The sequence below is a fragment of the Sinohyriopsis cumingii genome, chromosome 2, assembly GCF_028554795.1.
Source record: "Sinohyriopsis cumingii isolate HCF-2022 chromosome 2, ASM2855479v2, whole genome shotgun sequence".
NCBI classification, from domain to species: Eukaryota; Metazoa; Mollusca; class Bivalvia; order Unionida; family Unionidae; genus Sinohyriopsis; species Sinohyriopsis cumingii.
Genome location: NC_142962.1, coordinates 159,488,841 through 159,507,030, shown reverse-complemented (window position 1 = coordinate 159,507,030; position 18,190 = coordinate 159,488,841). Strand labels below are relative to the sequence as shown.

Sequence of the window (18,190 nt, the reverse complement as noted above, 5' to 3'; positions counted from 1 at the left end):
TAAATGTCATTTAATATGCGAATTGATTTGACTGAAATTATTATCATATTGAATACTATTATTTAGTTAAGCTTGGCTCAGTTCAGATTTTAATAGCTCAGTTGAGGCAACGGTTGAGGCAACGGTGTCCCATGCACGTAAATAAGAATTGAATAATAACATAAAATTTCATGTGTTCATAGCCTTTCATAGGCTTTTATTTTCTCGTAACACACTTTTCTGGTTCTTTCTTTCACCTTTTGAAATGTAATGATTTCTTAAAGAATTTGGCCATTTGTTTTTTTTTCTTCAGATCTCTATGGGTAAATATTTTGCTTGATGATGCACACAGGTTTAATCCAAATGTTTGTTTTACGATTATGGAGCATTTCAACATTTTCAAAGTCACATTATCTGTTAACTTAGAGACCAATACAAAGAGAGCTAGTGAATTTTCTCAATGTTTCCGCAAATATAATAAAATGTAAGTTACCCAATACGGTGAGTTTTGGTTTTGGAATGATATGAAAATCGGAGTTACAAAGATACTTTTCTCTTGTTGCTGTTGTATTCTTGATTAATTTTGTCAGTAATCAATGCAAAAACATTTATTTCAGAGACTGCTCCGTTTTCAACAGTTTTACTTCCTCTCAGCCCAACTGAAAACGAAGATAATCTATCAGACGCTACCACCGGGAGTTTACTATCCACACCGTATCACTCAACACATAACTTACAGGATATATTACCCACTACAGAAGCTTCTGATTTCGCATTCCTTTTTCCTCATACGGACAGTACGGAGACCATAGCCATACACGAAACACATGCCGAACGCGGACGTGACAACAATGAGAACATTACAATTATCAGACCGAGGATTGTCAGTGTACCACAGGAAAGGAGGGACGAAAATGTTCATAGAATGTAAGAAATATTCGAAAAATATTCGAAATTTTTTCCTAGTGTCATCTAGAAATAAGAATGGAGTTTTGTTTCAAGTCAAGATACGTCTGTCGAGATGTAAGCAATACACTTGGCCAATTTCAGGAAGCACAACTGTCATTCCGTGCGGTACAATATTATATATTATAATAAAACGACATGGCAAGAATACTTAACGGGAGATTTGACTCTTGGTAAATGTTTCCTATAAAGATGATATAATTGTTTCAAAACAATATTGCTCGTTCTATTGTCCACTATTTTCCGACCATATTTATAAATAGTAATAAGGTTACTGGTTTTCAGAGCTTCTACCACTTTCCTAAGGAAGAAATAACGGCAGCCAACCAGTCACATTATTGAGACTTTAGTCCACATATATAGCAGAACTATGGTATTGAAGCATTTCTCTTTCATGAAAGTCTTTAATTGTTCCTATGTAATACTCAACTGTAACATGACAAACATGGTTGCTACTAGTCGTTTTACTTACAAATGTAATATTTTAGTAGATGCTGTAGTAACTATTTATAGGCAAAATACTTTGCTCGAGATACTAAGACGTTGACTGTTGTAGGCAATATACTGTCATTGATAGTTTTCACATTTCTCGTTGGCATGTAGAAAACAGTCTGCCCAAGTATTCAGTTATATACAATACTCTTCCAGGATGAATTGTTAAATTTTACATTTGGGATTATTTAGCTTTTCACATATTGCAACAGAGACCCGAAAATAAACAAGATCGAGGATGAAACTAATCTTTGAACGCCTGATTTCGAGAGATATTCACAAAGCTAGAGCCTGGCAGTCTCGTTCAACCATATTCTCTTGTGAAACGACCGTCCGGGGACCCGAGAGGCCAAGTGGTCTAAAGCGCTTACCGTTCCGGATCACTGCCATCTCACCTGTCTGCGTGGGTTCGAGTCCAATGCTCGGCTAGCGTGGGTCGGTGGTTCTTCCCTGGGTTTTCCAGGGTTCTTCCTCCACCAGTTATGCTGGCCGCCATGTATAGCATATCTTGTGCTGAAAAATGGCGTTAAACCCTAGAACAACAGCTAGAAATGACAGTCTGGTAAGAGTCTTTACAACTGATTATTACCGATAGGTGTCAGTCGTCACCGTGTATCATAGTTTGATGACATGCAGGATTTATGCGGCGAAACGAATACCAGCTCTACCTGTGCACCCTTTACAAGCAGAACTGAATTGCATCTAGCAAAGAATGCCCTGTTTATGTTTATACTAGACGAAAATAACATGGCCAATGCATTTGATATCACTGGGTCACGTGAGACTCAGGTTGAACAACACTAGAGTCTGGTGAATGTCCTTACTGATGAAAAGTCTTGTAAAGTGGCTGATGCGTCGAGAAACCTATATCATTATTATATTCACTTGGTCCTAGATCACTTTTTAAAAAAAGTAATGTACACTCTACTGTGTCATCCGTTCTGGTTGACTGACATATTGAATATTTCACTGAATAGTCAAAGGGCCTGGTGACTCTAACCGAATATTTACTTGCATGATGTTGCATTTTCTACTAAGTAAAAGAACCAGCAAAGGCAGTACAGACTTGGCTTTGTTACCAAAAACTTCCCATTGGTGCAGCTTTCATAGAAAAAGACGAAATTACTCCTTTCCGTGACAATCATTTGTGCGGTTTGAACACGATTCTCGCTGGGCGTACATCTTCCGGATTCACCTCTTCCATTCAAGAGAGGATGTCTTGGAGTCTCGCCAGAGTCTAATTGAACGAGACTAGGATTGGTTCCGCTCTGGAGGTTTGGGACATCGCTGAAAGAGGGGAAGGAATTAACGCAATATATTATGCTATACAGCTCTTGTAACGTAGACACAGATAACATACATATATATATGCCCCACACCTACTTGGGTTGACATTTTTTTTATTATGTGTATTTGTGGTTTTGTTATTTTTATTTGTAACATACCTTTAACAATTCGAGTCATATCGCTACGATGTATGCTGTGTGGCAGTTTGTAGTGATGTCTAGCACGGTGGCATCATGCCGCAGACATAAAGCATCATGTCCCACTGAATTACATTATCCTAACATCAGGCCAGCCTGTCCTAACACTAGCCTCTTAATGCTGAGCGCCATGCGAGGTAGCTGCTAATACCACTTTCTCAAGTAATTGTTATGACTCGACCGGGGATTCGAACCCACGACCTCTTATATCAGAGGCAGACGCTCTTAACCACTTATGCCACCGGTGGTTTTTATTACTTTTTTAAAGCTGTCGGGTTGGGATTTTTGTTTTAGGATTTTTGTTGTTTTTCTTTTTCTTTTTCTTGTCTGTTTGTTGGTTTGTTATGATTTACCTTTCAAATTCAGAACGTGAAATGATCACGCAGAGCTTGCATACTTCAGAAATGCATATCGGAAGTAAGGCTCAGCTTGACCTCTCAAACCTAAATCACCCCTCCTATAATTCATGTACAAAAAGGAAAAGAAAAGAAAAGAAGAATGTAGGTATCTACACTCTTGGTAATTCCATTTTTATAACCATGATTACCAGTGAGAACTGTCCGGGGAATGGCTTAGCTTTTGAATGTTCAACTCCGCGAAAAACTGCGAAACACCCGAGTAGAACTTTAAAGCAAAACCTTGTGATCATTTCCTCAACCATTTTTCTCCTTTTTGTGCCATAACGGACACTTTGGAAAATAAAATGGTGCAGTAAGATTGATGCAGGAGGAACTAGCATTTTATACCTATTTTCTCTTTTCGATACAACGTGGCTTTGGGGCAGTATTGTACGTGAAATATACCTGGTCATATGGAATTTAAATGTCCTAGGATGTGGAACTAAAATCAACTAAATTAAAAATAGCTTTGTTCTATAAAAGGTGAATATAGAAGAAAATTGTCATTTAATTAATTTTCAATCAAAGTTAAGAAAAAAACCGTGAAAAATGGTGCTTCAGTTGCTTCCTTATACGAGTGTGTGAAGAATTAACTAACATTTGTACTTTGTGACTTTTTCCCTCTGTGACCATGATATTTTTTTACCTCTTTCATTTATAGAATTTATTTGTCACATCTGTGGAATATATGTGGCACGCTTCATGTTCCAGTCTTTTGGTATAACACCAATTGTTTTGTTGAGAAAAGGACTTGTGTATTGTGAAAATATCTCACTTTTGTTATTGATATGGAACTACGGCCTGTGTGAAAGTATCTCACTTTTGATATTGATATGGTGTTACGGCTTGGGGGAAAATCTCACTCTGGATATTGATATGGTACTACGGCCTCGGTGAAAATATCTCATTTTGATGTTGATATGGTATTACGGCTTGGGTGAAAATATCTTACTTTTGATATTGATATGGAACTACGGCCTGGGTGAATATTGATATGGTACTACGGCCTGGGTGAAAATACCTCACTTTTGATATTGATATGGTATTACGGCCTGGGTGAAAATATCTCACTTTTGATATTGATATGGTATTACGGCCTGGGTGAAAATATCTCACTTTTGATATTGATATGGTATTACGGCCTGGGTGAAAATATATCACTTTTAATACTGATATTGTGGCCTGTGTTGGTAAGAGCGGAGGCTTTTTAGACTTTGGTATTTGTGCCTACATTTCTAGAGAAGAATGCATCGTTTTTTTTTTTGTTTTTTTTTTTGGGGGGGGGGAATGGCCGAAATGCATCATATCTGAATGTTTCAGCTTTGTCGTTCAAAATAAATAACAAAATAAGACTCCTCTTTAACATTCCACTCTGCGGTTTTGGAGGATCTTCAAAAGAGAAGATGGTACAGGGCAAAGAGGACATGGTACGGGGCAAAGGTGTTTGCTCTAAAATACTCACAATGTAGAGATAATAAACATACACCTTAACACCTACTTGCCTAACGGTTATTTTTAATTTTTAATCACTATTATGAAATCCGTGTTATGTCTGAAGCAGGCGGCAAATGGAAATGACTATTCCTGCCTGCTAGCTTGAAATATCAATAATCACATAAACTTTGCTTGTTCTTAAAATATAGATGTAGATTTGATAGTGCACGCATTATTATGTCTGAAAGCGCATCTGTTGAAATTTTAAAATCTCTAAACAGTTAAACAAGCTAAGAACGCATTGATTTACTCTTTCAGAAAGTGAAAATGGGAATAGAGGCTTTTGTAGACTAGATACATATCAGCTCTAAGGCCCTACGTTGTACCTTGAAACAAAAATCAACCCCTAGATATTAGAACGATAAGTCTTACTGAACGTATGCCTTATTGCTAGTACATGGGTTTATTTTTCACCCAAAAGTCTGTTTGGACGAAACCAAAGCAGGTACTAGCAGCTCAGACAAAGAAGGCAAGTTCAAAGATTTTGAGTTGTCAAAATCGATTCAGCTGCTTTAGTGTAGAGGTTGCGTTTAAAATTTGATTCGATAATAAAACCACTATGGGTCAGAAATTTGGGGATATGAATTTGACAGAGATTTGGAAATTGTGCAATAACATTTATGCCAACAATATTTAGGTGTTCCTAAATCTCCCAATAATGCGATTGTGTTAGGGGAGTGCGGAAGATACCCACTTTGCATCTCGTATTATTTCACGATGATTAAATTCTAGTTGAAAGTCATAGGAATGCCTTCAACTCGATACCATTACCTATGTTATTTAATGTTGAAAAGATTAGATGAAACTAACCATGTCACCTGGGCTACCAAAGTTAAAGACATGTTATTTCGCTTCGGTTTTGGGTATGTTTGACTAAATCAACATGTTGGAGACGAAAAGCAAAATTTTGTCGCAATATTTTTGCAAAGAATTAAGGATGCAACACTGCAAAACTGGCAATGTGCTATTAATAGCTCATATAAATATGGGTATTATAGCATGAATAAAACCAAATTAGGACCTGGGAAAACCTCTCATGTGGATTATCTTATTTTCTTAGGAAAATACTTGCTAAATTTAGTTGCTCAGTAAATACGCTGAAAATAGAGACAAGTAGTCATAGAAGGATTGAGAGAAATAATAGGTATTGTCAACTTTGTTGGAAAAATAATGTTTATTTGGTAGAAGATGAATTCATTTTGTTTGTGTTTGTCCAGCTTACGACCATGTAAGAAAGAAATACGTCAATGAAGTTTATTATCTTCTACCTCTGTAGAAAAATTTGTATCCCCAATGATTAATAGCAATATATTAATTATAAGATATATTTCTTACTACATCAATTTGGCTGTTCGTCTTAGACAATCTTTGATAACTCAAACGAATGGTGAATAACATGCTTAGAGGTAGTAATTTATATAATATAATGCACCGATTATTGGAATTTATGTATCTATACTCATGATGAACACCATTAAACCATGGCGCACACTATATTTACTTGTTTTTTGTAATATGGGCCGGTGACTTAAATTACTGAATAAAGTATATTATTATTATTATTATTATTATTATTAGTTAAAGTGTTTCTTCCTAACACTGCCCCTGGGCATGTATTCTATTTATAGCTGACATTACAAATCGAAAAAATCTGAGGAATGCTTCTCTTTAAAATTTTAACCTATGCAGAGTGCAAAACTGCTGAGCGGAAGGAATTAAGACAAATACAAAGCACAGCACTATATCACACCATAATGTATCATACTCATTATGAATCTGTATACATCGACACTAGACACATATTTTTTGAATACAGAACGGACATCGTTTTGTCAGAAGAGAACAGGAACAATCGCTACACTGGATATACGATGTTATTACAGTTCGCCCAAACCATCGAAAATAATATTTACAGTGCAGTGAACGGAGAGGTTAGTAGCACGAATTTTTATTTGTTTTACACATGCAAAAATTTCATTAGTGGATACTTGTAAAGTTATATATATATATACCACCATGTCGGGTAATTCTGCGCGTTGGGTATTTCTGCGCAACGATACGTCATTTCTGTAAACATTGGATCACGTGTTATTTTTGGTTCAAAAATCCATTTTGTATCAAGAAAGAACGATCGAACTTTAATCAAGGAAAGTTATATTCATAAAGTATACAAAAAATATCCCACATTTCGAATCGAAATGCACATGAAACTCTGATTTCTCAATGTCAACATGAAGACCCACTCCATGACCTTCTTGAAACGGTAACCCAGAAAATCCGATGTATGCCTTAATTCAAAACTGCATTTTAATCCAAGTTTCCAATTTTGCAAGAAGTCCCATACGTACAAAATCATTTGCTACCCAACGTGTCAGCTTGCCGCTAGAACATAATTTCTCAAGAAATTCCCCGGCGTATACTGTTTCTAAATTCTTTAGCAATTTTTCCTCATAAAAAAAGACGTTGTAAACACATTGCATCTTATTTATTGTTGTTTCTCTTCCAATATTGGAGACTGAAACCTTAAGTGTGCAGAAATGCCCGACCGCATTGTATATCAGGCATTTCTGCGCACCTAAGGTTTTCGTCTCCAATACTGAAGCAAAACGCATACCAAATTCGACCGATTGACGAAAATAATATACACCAATGCGTACCATTTGAAAGAGGCAATTGTCACCAGAATATTGTACGTGTTGGACAACTTCTTGCAAAGTCGGAAACTTGGATTAAAATGCATTATTGTTTTAAGGTATATATTTCCATCTTTTATATTATGTATTTCTTTGTATGATTCTAAAAGATACATAGTAACTCGGATTTTCCTTGTTACCTGTTCAAGAAGGTCATGGAATGGGTCTTCTAAGTTGACATTGAGAAATCACATTTTCATCTGCATTTCGATTCGAAATGCGGGATATTTTTGTACACTTTATGAATATCACTTTCCTTGATTAAAGTACGATCGTTCTTTCTTGAAGCAAAATGGATTTTGACCCAAAATAACACATGATCCAATGTTTACAGAAATGACGTAACGTTGCGCAGAAATACCCGACGCGCACAATTTTCCGACATGGTGGGGAAAGGGTAGACACACACACACATATATATTTTTAATAAGGTATTTGTATTTATTCGAAATATCCATGACGCCATTTAACAATGGGTATAGGTGTATTTTAAAAGGCTTAACCCTTTTATATGTTTAATAAATAATTTAAAACGAATATGCAATAAATTGTCAAAACTGAAAGTATATTTTCTAGTTCTAAACATTACAGGAATGGTTTCTGAATCAATAGAGAGAAAAAAAGCGGACCCTGTTATTTTCGGATTTTTAGTATCTGACGGGATATTATTCGCGATGTTTGTCTTTCTCTCAGATATATTTGCATGTACCGTACCTACCTGATTAGTTTAATTTTTACGGTATTCCGATGTCACAATATTTCGAAGTTAATTAAATTTCGCGGATCAAACTCTTCTTGTGCTTACAAATTATTTTAAAGAAAGTATTGACCACTTAAGTGTTCGGATAGTTTCCACCCGCCAACTCTGCAAATATCGATAGCATGCAAATAAAGTAAGTCTGCTGTATCCATTTACACCCTTATCCGTATGATAATAAATCGATATTACAATTTGATTTTGCAGGGAGACTACTCTCAATATTTCACAGCGACTGTGGATGTATTCCGGAGAACCATAGAGGAGTGGAAACACGACAACCCCAATAAACATTTCAGTGTATCGAGAGGTATTCCTTTTATTGATGCATTAACTATAGCATATAAACCGAATCCAGTCGAACTAAACTGATCTGGCAGATAGAGATATATTGTGGCCATTTTTGTTGTAGCTGGTTGACTGCTAGTACTATATAATATTAGTATCCCTACTCCTACTTCGTGGACAATGAAGTTGAGGCTACGACATCGTAGTTAGTTGACTACATGTATAGTCGTACAACGTAAGACACATCACCCGATATTTTTGTACTGGGGGGTGATGGCACTAAAACTAAAACATGTGCTATGTCTTACATTGTAGGACTAACTACATGTACTGATGTTTTAATGACAAAAAGGAAGCAAATATACTTTTGAGTAATTGATCTATCTTTCAAACTATTCAAAGAAAATATATTATCATATGTATATTCATTCATGACAGTCTTTATAAATATATTACACATGACTGTGAGTCCATTAATGCACGTATGTATTGCTTGATGATTTGGGAAACACTTTTTCTCAGCAGTATATATATCATATTCCAGTAAGAACAAGCACACAGTAAAATAAAAATTGCACTCGACATTGAATATAATTTCTTAGAACTGGGCAATGACCACTTGAGCTAGTAAATTGTTCATTAAACAGATTCGTTTTCTTTCTTCAAGTTTATAAAATGGATGTGGATTTAGGATGAGGTAAGGGAACAATTCATGATCATCATCATTGGTTTTATTATCAGCTTATTGTGCACATTTTTAACAATCAATGCCATTTCATTCCGTAACTGACCAAAAAGAAAAAGGAGATCAGAGTACATGTCACAGATAATAGTGTAATTGTACATGCATCATCTGTCATTAGTAATGAATGCTAGGTTATTATAACAGCTGTCATTAGTGATTTATGCTAGAGCAATATAACAGCTGTCATTATTGATATATACTAGTGTAATATAACAGCTGTCATATGTGATATATACTAGTGCAAAATAACAGCTGTCATTAGTGATATATAATAGCATAATATAACAGCTGTCATTTGTGATATATATTATAGCAATATTACAGCTGTCATTAGTGACATATACTACTGCAATATAACAGCTGTCCTTAGCTAATATTTTTAAGATTTTACTGCAACATCCAGGAAAACCATGTTTTATAGATACAGAAGAAACATTGCTGGTGCTTTTTTAAAATAAAGCAATTAAATTTAAGTATCTAATTCAGAATGCTTTTTTTGTTCACCATTATGCTGTAGGAGAGTTTAACATGCTTTATATATATTTCAGACCTATTTGGAATGAATATGCAGGACTTCATAAACAATGTCAGTCCAAGATGTGCTTCAGTTCTTTCCAATCCAGTTACCAGCCCAGGTCTTTCCAATCCAGTTACCTCCACAGTTGTTTTCAATCCAATTACCAACCAAGTTATTTCCAATTCGATTAACACTCCAGATCTTTCCAATGCGATCACAATCCCAGTTCTTTCCAATCCTGTTACCATCCCAGTTGTTTCAAATACAATTACCACCCTTTCATCAGAAGCTTCTTTAGAAGTCAACCAACCATCCATGTCAACATCCAATAGTTCAAATGAAAGTCAGAGAAACAGTAACAGGTTTGATCCATATCAGTCGACCAGTTTGACTTTTTCCAGAACACCAAGGCGATACAGATCAAGACAGTATACACGAGCTTATTCAGTCTGCTTCTATTCCAAAAGTATCCTACCCCTCCGTGTTAATCGCTCTTGGACTTGCTTTATACTTGAGACTGTTATAGACATCCTAATGGATGATGGAGAAGACGATATCAGGGGTAAATTGGTGGACTTGTTGGTGGTGAAACATGGCTACCATCACATTACTGAGGATGATTTGGTCTTTCTAAAATCTGCAAGACGACAACTAGATTTACCTGTCTCCCCACCAGAATTTCAGTGGAACGGAGACAAAATACGTCGGCTGATAGGAAGTGGGAAGCTCCATGTAATGGTACAAATCGAAATGGTAAGAAAATATTGATATGCTAAGGAGCTGCAAAGAAAAGCTTTTCTGTTATCTGAATATTAGTCCTGCTGTATTGTGATTGGCTATTATTTGACTGTTGGTTCTGCTGCATCGTGATTGGTTTAATCATGGGAAACATCCTTGCTAAATCAGTCTATAAGATATAATGTAAATTGTCTGAGTGTTCAAAACATTTACGACCCTTCTGTAAATACAATATCTGTAACTACAGCTAATAATGCATACATATTTATAGTACCTAGTTAAATTCCAGAATATTATAGGCACCAAAATGTATGCCAGCGCGATTCATTTATGCTTTAAATATTCAGGAGTTGTTCTAGAGAGAAATAATAAAAAACATGTAGTATAATGCAGTTATAAGTAGTTTACCAAGAGGGTTAAGATTTTACCTTGGAATGTATTACAAAATCTAGAGTCCCTTGTTTCAACTACTATTCACTTGCTCCACACCCCCCATATATATATATATATATATATATATATATATATATATATATATATAATATCACAAAACATACATGATATTTAGCTGTAAAACATGTTGGTTTTCAATCATAATTCTTTTGATAATTTGGAAAATGTAGTAATTGTAGCCTGACCATCTTACAATTTTGACTTTATTAGTGTCTTTTGCATCTTTTATTTCGAGTGTATTTCTAGTTGTAGGCACAGCGGTTAGTGTTAACAGGTAATGGTAGTCTTTTCGTAATAATTTACAGGTTGAATGTTTGAATGTGACCATTTGTTTTTACATATTTGTGCAACCCAGAAACATTTAATTAACCTTTCATGTACATTATATTACAAACAATAGTATAACATATTAATAGATACTCTCGTGGAGAACTTTAAAGAATAATGTTTCTGCTGTTTGCTCAGTTTCAAAAGAATAAATCAACGTCATTGATGCCTGTATTATATACTACATTGGAATTAATCAGTGTCATTGACCCCTGTATTATGTATTGCTTAGGATTGAATCAATGTCATTGACACCTTTATTATGTTATATTGACAACTGTAGTATGTATTGCTTAGGAATAAATTAATTGACACATTTATGTATTACTTACGAATGAAACACCTGGCAAAATTTTTTAAATTGTTACAACAGCAGCATCTTTAAATTAAGTATGCAGTAACAATCCGATTCTTCAGTTTTACAATGAATAAAAGGAATCTCGAACGCTATGGAAGATAATTCCAATTCCCAACATTAATGAGATAGAAAGTTGTTAAGATTATTTGACTGTTTTTCACTAAAATTATAAATTATTTAATTTTCCCTTCCCTTCCATGAAAAAGGAAATAGATATTTAGATTTCACAATATTATGCTTTGTGTATCTTTTGTTTAGATGACAGACTCTTCATTCAGTACGAGTTGTTTGGTTGACGTATGTGAGAGAAATGATCCGAGAAGAAGGTGAGATACATTTTAGTTTATTTTCATGTAGTCTATTGGTAATTGAAGGTGGCAAATCCATGATGAGAGAGATTCGGAAACCACTCAGTTTAATTTTCATGAAGACTATTCTGTTTAGTATGGTGAGTGGACCATTGCTTCTGTCTCGCATTAATATTTCCGCACATTTTGGTGTTTCCTATCATAGCATCAGTGTCTCAATTACTGTTATATGTGGATAAGAAGGTGTTTAAATTTGGTCTTTGCTCATTTATGACAAAGAACCATATATATATATATATATATATATCCGAAGTACTGTTGTCACCCATAAAATGAATTATTGTGATGCTAATATGTTCTAATTAATAACTTTAGCATGGATTCATTGTATTAACCAAAAACGACTTTAATAGTTGTGAATGAAGTCATCAAATGGTTGGATAATTGAAAATAATTATTGATGACACTTTCGAGAAGGTTAATGTTTGCAAGACCTGGGTATATGCTTTGATACAAACAGTCCAGATTCGATTGATGCCTTGGAATGAGAGGAGAAATTGGGTATATGCTTTGATATAAACAGTAAAGATTTGATTGATGACTTGGAAAGAGAGGAGACATTAGGTATATGCTCTGATATAAACAGTAAAGATTTGATTGATGACTTGGAAAGAGAGGAGACATTGGGTTTATGCTCTGATATAAACAGTAAAGATTTGATTGATGATTTGGAAAGAGAGGAGAAATTGGATATATGCTTTGATACAAACAGTCTAGATTTGATTGATGACTTGGAAAGAGAGGAGACCTGCACATTCTGTTTATTTCACTGGAAAAAAGAACTTGTTTTCAGCAATGTCTTACAGGCAACTTTCTGAGCCAGTATCTTCATTGATTCAGCGATCAAGACTCGTCCGACAGATGGAAGCTGGAAATGAGTGAGTAATACAGAAAACACATACATCTACTTCTGTGTAAATTAACAACACTAATTGCAATTTCAAATATATATCTGGATGTAATATAGCTCCAGAGGAAAACCATTGTGACATAAATCACGAATAGTATGACCAAATATGTAGATGTATTTATTGATTCAAATAATTCTTTAACATTCCAAAGTGAAAAAATATTTATTGAAGGTACTGTCTAGATATTTTCTGTCAAGTGAGCTTGCGATGAGTGGTTACTGACAAAGAAAAGAAGATGGTGTTACTGAATTTTGACCTAAATTGAGAGTAATTATAATACATGGTTAATACACTACTAAATTTTATTAACAGAATAAGCAATGTAATATATAATATTCAAGCCTTCTGAAAAGAAATACAATTTTGCACTTTAGTAATGAATGTGCAGTCGCAATATATATGGTCTGTCAGTGGGAGGACACCCCCTCACATACAACACTTATTGTTTCAAAATGTTGGAAGTCCGGCCATTCACTCACAAAATGCAATCTGTGTCTCTCCAACTAACCAATATTAACAATACTGATTCAATGTCTTTCCAATGTTGCAAAAACAGTATTGCACTTGTTTTTGTGTCTGTCTTTCAGTTAGCCATGTTTTAGTGGATCAATTATCATACAACATTTACCTTGTAAACATTAGGAGGTTGTACAGTTAACTGAATGTTATGCCTTTAACCATTTGGAGCACATACAGTCAACTTAATGTACAGCTCATTTCTATCTGGAACTCATACAGTCAACCTAATGTACAGTCCATAACCATCTGGAACTTGTACACTCAACCTAATGTACAGTCCATATCCATATGGAACTTGTACTGTCAACCTAATGTACAGTCCTTAACCATCTGGAACTCATACTGTCAATCTAATGTACAGTCCATAACCATCTGGAACTCGTATACTCAGCCTAATGTACAGTCCATATCCATCTGAAACTTGTACAGTCAACCTAATGTACAGTCCATTACCATCTGGAGCTCGTACTGTCAACCTAATGTACAGTCCATATCCATATGGAACTCATACTGTCAACCTAATGTACAGTCCTTAACCATCTGGAACTTGTACTGTCAACCTAATGTACAGTCCTTAACCATCTGGATTCCATCCATCAACCTAATATACAGTCCTTAACCGTCTGGAACTCGTTACTGTCAATCTAATATACAGTCCATAACCATCTGGGACTTGTATACTCAACCTAATGTACAGTCCTTATCCATCTGGAACTTGTACTGTCAACCTAATGTACATTCCTTATCCATCTGGAACTTGTACAGTCAACCTAATGTACAGTCCTTTGCCATTTGGAACTTGTACAATCAACCTAATGTACAGTCCATATACATCTGGAACTCGTACAGTCAACCTAATGTACAGTCCTTATCCATTTGGAACTCATACAGTCAACCTAATGTACAGTCCATATCCATCTGGAACTTGAACAATCGTCCCAATTCTGCTCTTGTCAAGTGTAATATAGATATTGATATATCCTGTTTCTCTTCTAATGTTTTGACCACAATTTCCTCAGACAAAAATTAAGACTGCACATTTGTATAAAAGCTACATCTCATTTCCTATATCTTTTATTCTTTTCTAGAAGCCAATATTAACTACTGTTATTTTTTTCCCTTCATTGTAAAATGTATTGATTTTAAATCTTGTCCATTAGTTTTTTATTTTGTTGCATCACAATGATATCAGCTGATATCACTGAACTTTGCTTTCTACATCTTATTCACTTTAAGAATTAAGGCTATCTACTTGTACTTTCATCTGATGCATTTCATGTTTTTGCTTCTTTGAGTTTTCATTTGTCAGATATTTTTGCGCATTTTATTATTTTTGCTGTATAACTGTTTAGAGCCATTTTATATTTTTAGCCTTAGTACTTAGACAGAATAAAACCTTTAATGACTTGATTCAGGTGTCGTTTGGCTGCTTTCTTTTCCCATGAATGTGACCTGTTTGCTTTTTTGGTTGTATCATTAATTCATAATAGACTGAGATCCCATTATCGGTGTATCATTAATTCATAATAGACTGAGATCCCAATATCGTTGTATCATTAATTCATAATAGACTGAGATCCCAATATCGTTGTATCATTAATTCATAATAGACTGAGATCCCAATATCGGTGTATCATTAATTCATAATAGACTGAGATCCCAACATTGTTTTATCATTAATTCATAATAGACTGAGATCCCAATATCGTTTTATCATTAATTCATGATAGACTGAGATCCCAATATTGTTTTATCATTAATTTATAATAGACTTAGATCCCAATATTCTTATATCATTAATTCATAATAGACTGAGATCCCAATATTGTTTTATCATTAATTCATAATAGACTGAGATCCCAATATCATTCTTTTAACCCTTCTGTCCCTTTTATTTTCATTTCATTCTGGAAGTATCCTCACATGCCCTTCAAGGACTAACTTTATAAAATTGATTTTTATCCCTTTTTTGTTTCAACATTTTGTTGTCTGTGGACATATTTTAACCATCATGGAGAATTGTATGACCTAAACCATTGGCTACAAAACATGTTTTTAACTGAATAAAATGGTTTGTAAATATCTATACATACAGTATGTTATTTCTGTACATATAGCATGTTTTACTATACATATGGTATGCTATTTCTGTACATATCGTATGTTATTTCTGTACATATAGCATGTTATTTCTGTACATATAGTATGTTATTTCTATACATGTAGTATGTTATCAGCCATTGTTTTTTAAGCTCTGAATTTATGAACGAAGAGGAAGCAGTCACTGAAGCTATTAGAAGGAGTCTCACCGACCGGAGTGAACCATATGGGTACTAGTATTTCCACACTATGCCAGTCTCTTTTATTCATTTCATGAATACTTATTATGCACTAATGGTTATATTTACCCGTTTGTAGGGACATGAATGTAGTAGCTCACTTGTAAGTTAGTATTTGGTTGTATATTTGGATGTGAACTACTATGTTCATAAATGTTCACAAAATAGAAACTTCAGTTCAAAGGTTTATGTATTATTTGTAATTAAGACATTTCTACACTGTGTGTGCTTTTTTGTGTGGTGTGTGTTTCACTGGTTCAACTAAGATGTTTGGTATGTTTTAATTGACGTGCCTGAGCTTATGAATCTTGGCATGTGACCATTATTTGACTCAAAGTACGGGTAAAATTATGGCGAAGGTATCAGGCTAGCTCAGAGCTATTAGGGTCACGAGTTTGTCTGACCAAAGTAATTCATGACTAAATGAGCTTAAGTTTCCTTTTCTTATATAATTTGTTAACTGGCTAATAATTGTCAAATGTAAGTGCATTGTGTTAAGGTTGGTGTTGTGCATAGCATTGTTACATTATGTATGGACCTGTAGTCTATCTTGATTTTCTTTTGCATCTGGAAATGGAACTGTCTTAGATCTGCTATGTGGTAAAGATAATTTCCTCATTCACAGTTACTATTATATTTATTGAAAAATATGGTGCATAAAACACGGTTATATTAACTGAACAACCATTGATAATTATGTATTTTATTCTATATTGATGCTGCCAATTAGACACTCAGCTTGATGGTATTGAAAGCGAGATTATTTTTACCAAAAAAAGCGTTGAAATCATAAATGCATGTTTTTTTCAATATCACCATTGTCCTTTATTGATAACATTTTTTTTAATTGTTAAATTTTAAACCACAATTGTTACCCTTGGATTCATTATCAGGAAATTCTATAAAATATTTTCTTAGTCTGTTATCAAACCAGAAGACAAATTTTGTTAACCAGAGATTTTAAAAGACTTATTATATCAATTGTTTTGCATTCTACTGATTTTACATTCTGTTGAATTTTACCAGTGACTAAATAATGCAGTCTTGATTAAAATTGAATTTTTTTACAATTTTGAGAGGCAGTCAAGCCATTATAAAACCTCCACAGGAAAATTCTGTTTATTACAGGTCAAATGCAGCAGGTTCATCTGAAGAAAGTAATGATAAAATCGCTCGAGTTCTTCGGGAACACGCAGACAGAGTTGTCAAAGGGTTCAAGAGGTACATCACGATCAAAAGAGAGGATTTATGGAATTCTGCTCTGGAGTTTTTCAAAAAGCCTGATTTCTGCAAAGAATTTGGAACACTGAGTGTGAAATTTCAGATACAAGATGGTATCACAGAAGAAGCTTCCGATTTTAGCGGGCCAAAGAGAGAGTTTTTCCGACTTCTGATTGGCGAGATATGCCAGAAATCTGGTGCACTTGTTGGTAGATTGCTTGGATCTTATTTCTGGCACCTTTGATACAAAAATTGCATACTTCATTTAATTCCTTTTCAACATGCGATTCTGAACAATTTTAGTAAGATTATTACAATGTTTAAATTTGTTTGAGTTTTCATCTAAAGTCGTGCGTTAAAATGTTGAAGTTTGAATTTTCAAATGAAAATGCTCAGAATCTAAATCATATTTTGAAAAATCTTATCTTTAGAGGCATGTTAGATTGATCTTTCTTATTTAATTTCATATCCCATAATATTCAGAATCCAAAGAAAGGCAACATTAATGATGTATATTTACATTTTGATTTAATAACCATATTTAGAAATACAACTACATTTCAGAAACTCCAAATGGACTTGTCCCACGTAATAATATTCGCCAGCTTCAGGAAGGAGTACTGCGGCACGTTGGCAGAATGATTTCTACAATAGTGCTACAGGGAGGAGAAGCACCTGCAATATTCAGTCCCATCATCACTCAGTGCATTTTGAATGACCCAGTATCCACCAAACCCGATGTGGATGACATACCTGACCTTGTCGTTAGGGAATCTCTAAAGCTGGTATTCTTTGTTACATTTAGAAGTAATTCCTGCAAGAAATGACAATTTCATAAGTTTTTTGACTAGTTGAAAGTTTCATTCGTCTATTCTTAGCTTCGTTCTTCACAATAGTCAAGTGCTTTGAATCTTGTAATTTTTATTTCTACTGTATGAAGGGAAGTCACTGTGAGTCAGTGGTTATCATGTCAGGCTAATGACCAGAAAATTGAATCCTTCAATAGAATAAGTCAAGGTCCTTTACACTAATTGCCTCTGCACTACATAGGCTTCCTATTTTGCTGTACAGTAAAACACACACAAAAATCAAACTAAACCATGTCATGGAGTCATGTCAAAGGTCCATATCAAAGTTACCTTT

General features: G+C 34.5%; 1 protein-coding gene across 6 annotated transcripts in view; it reads left to right on the top strand.

The window, feature by feature from the left end:
• LOC149806201 (uncharacterized) overlaps nucleotides 1–18,190 on the top strand; it is a 58,573-nt gene that overhangs the window by 28,847 nt on the left and 11,536 nt on the right. For all 6 annotated transcript variants that reach the window (XR_016419869.1, XM_089951132.1, XM_089951130.1 and 3 more), the window contains 9 exons: nucleotides 597–906; nucleotides 6,630–6,744; nucleotides 8,471–8,573; nucleotides 9,845–10,566; nucleotides 11,948–12,015; nucleotides 12,864–12,935; nucleotides 15,740–15,817; nucleotides 16,955–17,256; nucleotides 17,612–17,832. Coding sequence is in view for 5 of the 6 variants with exons in the window: in XM_089951132.1 (XP_089807258.1) it covers nucleotides 597–906; nucleotides 6,630–6,744; nucleotides 8,471–8,573; nucleotides 9,845–10,566; nucleotides 11,948–12,015; nucleotides 12,864–12,935; nucleotides 15,740–15,817; nucleotides 16,955–17,256; nucleotides 17,612–17,832 (1,991 nt within the window). In the remaining variant the exon portion in view is untranslated. The remainder of the gene's footprint in view (nucleotides 1–596; nucleotides 907–6,629; nucleotides 6,745–8,470; nucleotides 8,574–9,844; nucleotides 10,567–11,947; nucleotides 12,016–12,863; nucleotides 12,936–15,739; nucleotides 15,818–16,954; nucleotides 17,257–17,611; nucleotides 17,833–18,190) is intronic.